This window comes from Nannospalax galili, unplaced genomic scaffold, assembly GCF_000622305.1.
Source record: "Nannospalax galili isolate Female #2095 unplaced genomic scaffold, S.galili_v1.0 scaffold1536, whole genome shotgun sequence".
NCBI classification, from domain to species: Eukaryota; Metazoa; Chordata; class Mammalia; order Rodentia; family Spalacidae; genus Nannospalax; species Nannospalax galili.
Window position 1 is genome coordinate 59,003 of NW_008337295.1, and position 4,121 is coordinate 63,123.

The 4,121-nt window shown below is 52.6% G+C and overlaps 1 protein-coding gene across 1 annotated transcript in view; it reads left to right on the plus strand.

Annotated features, from left to right (window-relative positions):
• Per2 (period circadian regulator 2) overlaps nucleotides 1–4,121 on the plus strand; it is a 47,389-nt gene that overhangs the window by 7,805 nt on the left and 35,463 nt on the right. Inside the window, exons 2-3 of the mRNA XM_029563250.1 lie at nucleotides 2,460–2,699; nucleotides 3,197–3,259. Of these exons, the coding sequence (XP_029419110.1) occupies nucleotides 2,479–2,699; nucleotides 3,197–3,259 (284 nt within the window). The 5' untranslated portion in view covers nucleotides 2,460–2,478. The remainder of the gene's footprint in view (nucleotides 1–2,459; nucleotides 2,700–3,196; nucleotides 3,260–4,121) is intronic.

A 4,121-nucleotide genomic window follows, 5' to 3' on the forward strand; every position in this document is an offset into this window, starting at 1 on the left:
GCCAGTGCGTGCGACTCGGAGGTGCTGAGGATCATGTTGGGGCTTTTGATGTCACCCTGGTATCGTCCCAATGCAGGCCTTGTTTTGTTTCCTGCACATATGGCCACTTTGTCAGTGTAGCCCTGGAGGGGCCTCAGGCTGTTCTGTTTGTTCCCTGGCCTGGTCACACTCCCCACTTGTCCCAGCACAGCAGGGTGAGGAGGGTATTGGTTTGCAGCTCTGGCCTGCTTCCTCTGGGCCTGGGACAGTGGGCAAGGTTCGAGACCCCAGTGCCATCCCTGCACACATCTGCTTCCATCTCAGCTATAACTGACATACTTCGCTTAGTGGCAAACAGTTAGGACCCTTTGGCATTTCCTGGGCTGCTAAAAACCATTTCCCTCCCCCAGCCGTTTCAGCATCAGTTGTTTCACATGGACTCTAGAGTGAAGGGGGTGGCTGTGACTCCAGAAAGTGTCCCCTGTCATCCCTCTCAGCCCCCCCAGGCTCACCCCAAGAAGAAACATATATATGCTGCACAGATGGGGAATGCTCAGGGCAGGTGCAGGACCCCCATGGAACGTCCTCGGTCAGGCTGTGGAGCAGGCTATCACCTGCTCCTCTCTGACCTTAGTGAGTGTCTTACCCTGTCAGCTCATCTGTACATGGGCTCCTACAGCAGCACGTGCCATGATCATAGCATGACCTGGATGCCATGTTGGCTCTCCACTGACAACTTGTCTGTTTCGCTGACTGCAAGGAAACCCCCTGGTGAAGACGCTGCCACCTCCAGGCTGGTAGCCAGAGTCGGTGGATCCCTAGCCCTGCGGCTTCCTCTTGGCAAAGTGGAGGTCAGGAAGAGAGAGCAGTCAGGCATTGTTCTCAGCCCAGGGTGGTCTGGCTTTCCCTTGCTCCTCCCTCTTCCTTACCACACTGGGTAGAAACAGCCTCTTCTCAACCCAGCCTCCAGCCCTCCACTGCTTTGTCTGTTTTCATAAGCATGGTGTACCTTGTAGCCCAAGCCTTCGTCAGTCTGACCTTGGTGCCCAGGCTTCCTGCCAGGGTCCTGCTGGGAGTATCATCCCTGGTCCTTTCCTTTTCTCCAGTCCAACAGTCGTCTGTACTTGAGCTGTGGCGTCTTGGCTGCTAATCTACCCACCATTCCCACTCAGTCTGTAACCCTCCAGGGGTCTCAGGTCTCTACAGAAGCCCTGTTGGTCAATCCACCTTCCAGCCACCTACCCCCCAAGCACCGAAGTTAAAGTTTCTATCCAGTGTAGCTATGGGGTCCTCTCAGATGTAAACCAAGTCCCATGGCTCTGGTGCTTGGGCACTTCAGTGGCCCCTGACCATCCAAGGGAAGCTTGAGGGCCCTCCCAACTGGTACCACCTTATGCCAATGTCAGGCTGTTTGCAGTGCCTGGAGCCCCAGTAATTGGAGTACACCACACCTGCTGGACCTGCCTGACAGAGACCTCTTCACCTCACCCAACAGGCTTACCTCCCCAGAAGGCTCTGCTGTCCCCAGCTTCTCTATAGCTCTTGCCTTGCTGTGACGGTGTGATTGCTGAACTTTACTGCTGGTGTCACCTGGGGCATCTGTAGAGTGCAGATACCCAGGCCATGCTTCCCATTCTTGGGGACTTCATATGTTTCCCAACGTTACTCATATTAGCTGTGTGGCTCTCAGTGCCTTGTTACCCTGCTAACAAGGCTGTGCACATCTATGTCCAGCCGAGGTGCCCAGGTCAGCTGTCTTCCTGATGTAGGGCAGGTAGGAACCTAGGAATTCAGAACACATAAACAGCATGATTAAGTGACAGCCTGTCATTGATCCTGACCTGTGCAGTTCATCAGTGAACTGCACAGAACAATCCAAATAGACTGCTCCCTCACTGGCGCCCCTTCCTGGTTCATATGCATGCACACCTGTGTGTACGCGCGTGTTGGTGTGTGAATTGTTTTACCTAGTCCATGACCTAAGTGAAGATTACAAGTTGCATTTGGTGTTTAGAATTCTCTTCCATATTTCTATATACACACATGTATGCATGCTTTTTCATGATCCTGGGAGTCATGCAGGACCGTCATGTACTAGTGCTTTACCTTTGAGCTGCATCTCCAGCCTTGCTGATGCCTTTTGTTTAGTTTTTTGAGACGGTCTCCCTGTAGCCCCAGCTGGCCTGGAACTCGCTATGTACGCTTTTTCATGATCCTGGGAGTCATGCAGGACCGTCATGTACTAGTTAGTGCTTTACCTTTGAGCTGCATCTCCAGCCTTGCTGATGCCTTTTGTTTAGTTTTTTGAGACGGTCTCCCTGTAGCCCCAGCTGGCCTGGAACTCGCTATGTAGACCAGGCTGGCCTTGATCTCACAGAGAGCCTCCTGCCTCTGCCTTTTGAGTGCTGGGACTAAGGATGTGTGCCAACATGGCTTTACTGGTGCCTTTAACATCTGACCACAGTCTTCTCCTTTGCCAGCTTCACTCCAGAGCCCGACATGAATGGATACTCGAACTTTTCCCCCAGTCCCGGTAGCCCCACCAAGGAGTCAGTGGAGCCTCAGCCCAGCCAGGCTGTGCTCCAGGAAGATGTGGACATGAGCAGTGGCTCCAGTGGACATGAAAACTGCTCCATGGGGCGGGACTCGCAGGGTAGCGACTGTGACGACAACGGGAAAGAGCTGCGGATGCTGGTGGAACCTTCTGACACCCACTCGAGGTAGGTTCGGCCTCCGGCCAGGCTCCATCTGCACAGAAGGCCTCCACCAAGTTCCTGTCTCCTGGTGACTAGATGGCTTTTCCATCTTCAAGTTGCAATTACCAAGGCTTTCACGATTTCAGACCATCTTAACCTAGTAACTAATATTCACTAGGGTTCGACCTTCTACGTGATGGTACAGTGGTCATCTTTGTATTTTGTGTACCTGATGCCAGTCAGATCCTTGTGGCTGCTCGCTCCCATGGACAGGTCACAGACAATGCTCCTTCTGGTCCACCCCTCAGGTCTTTCCTAAGATCCGGAGACTCTGCGCTCTGGTCTTACTTTTTTGAGGGGAGGGACTGCATGTAACACCCAAGAACCTCAGACACGCTGGGCAAGTGCCTCAGGTTTAGTTTTTTCTTAAGTCTGTGCTGTGGTGTCCCTAGCCTGTGTTCCTGGCTGGGTACGAGAAATGTATGAAGTACTGATCTGAGACCTGGCCTCTCCTCTTGCAGCCCTGATGCCTTCAGGTTGATGATGACGGAGCCCCAACACAACCCGTCCACGAGCGGCTGCAGGTGAGACCCACCATGACACCTACCTCACACCCTTTAGGGAGTCACAGGACTTGCTCTCAGAGGTCAGGTTTGGAGGTGATATGACCCCCTCCAAACTCTGCTCAAACCATTGGTCTACATGGCTGGGGCTGGTATGATAGGTAGCATCTGACTTTTCACACACTTACTGGCCTTGTGCTTCTCCAAGCCCTGTTATTCTTGGTCACCTGGATTCCCTCCCAGCTCTAGGCAGCCTGTGTCCTGCATGCTTGCCAGGAGCTCCCTCACCCTGTTTGGTTTATAACAAATTATCCATGTGTCCGTAGACACATTCCTATCACTTTCTGAGCAGAGCCCATTCTTAATCCCTGGCTTGTGGGCACTTCACAGCCTCAGGGATGTGATCATTTTCTTGGCTATCTCCATCAGCAGTTCCATGCTGTCTGTCTGGCTCTGGTTTCTAGCCTCAAAAATCCCCTTTCCTGGGGCTAGAGAGATTTTGTGGGTACTTCACAGCCTCAGGGATGTGATCATTTTCTCGGCTATCTCCATCAGCAGTTCCATGCTGTCTATCTGGCTCTGGTTTCTAGCCTCAAAAATCCCCTTTCCTGGGGCTAGAGAGATAGCTCAGTGGTTAAGAGTACTAGTTGCTTGCCCAGAGAACCCAGGTTCAGTTCTTAGCACCTACATGGTGGCTAACAACCATCCTTAACTGCTGTTCCAGGGGATATGACACCCTCTCCTGGCCTCCACAGGCATTGTACGGCATGGGTGCACTTACATGCAGGCAAAACACTCATACATGTTAAAAAAATTAATTTTTTGCCGGGCATGGTGGCGCACACCTTTAATCCCAGCACTTGGGAGGCAGAGGCAGGCGGTT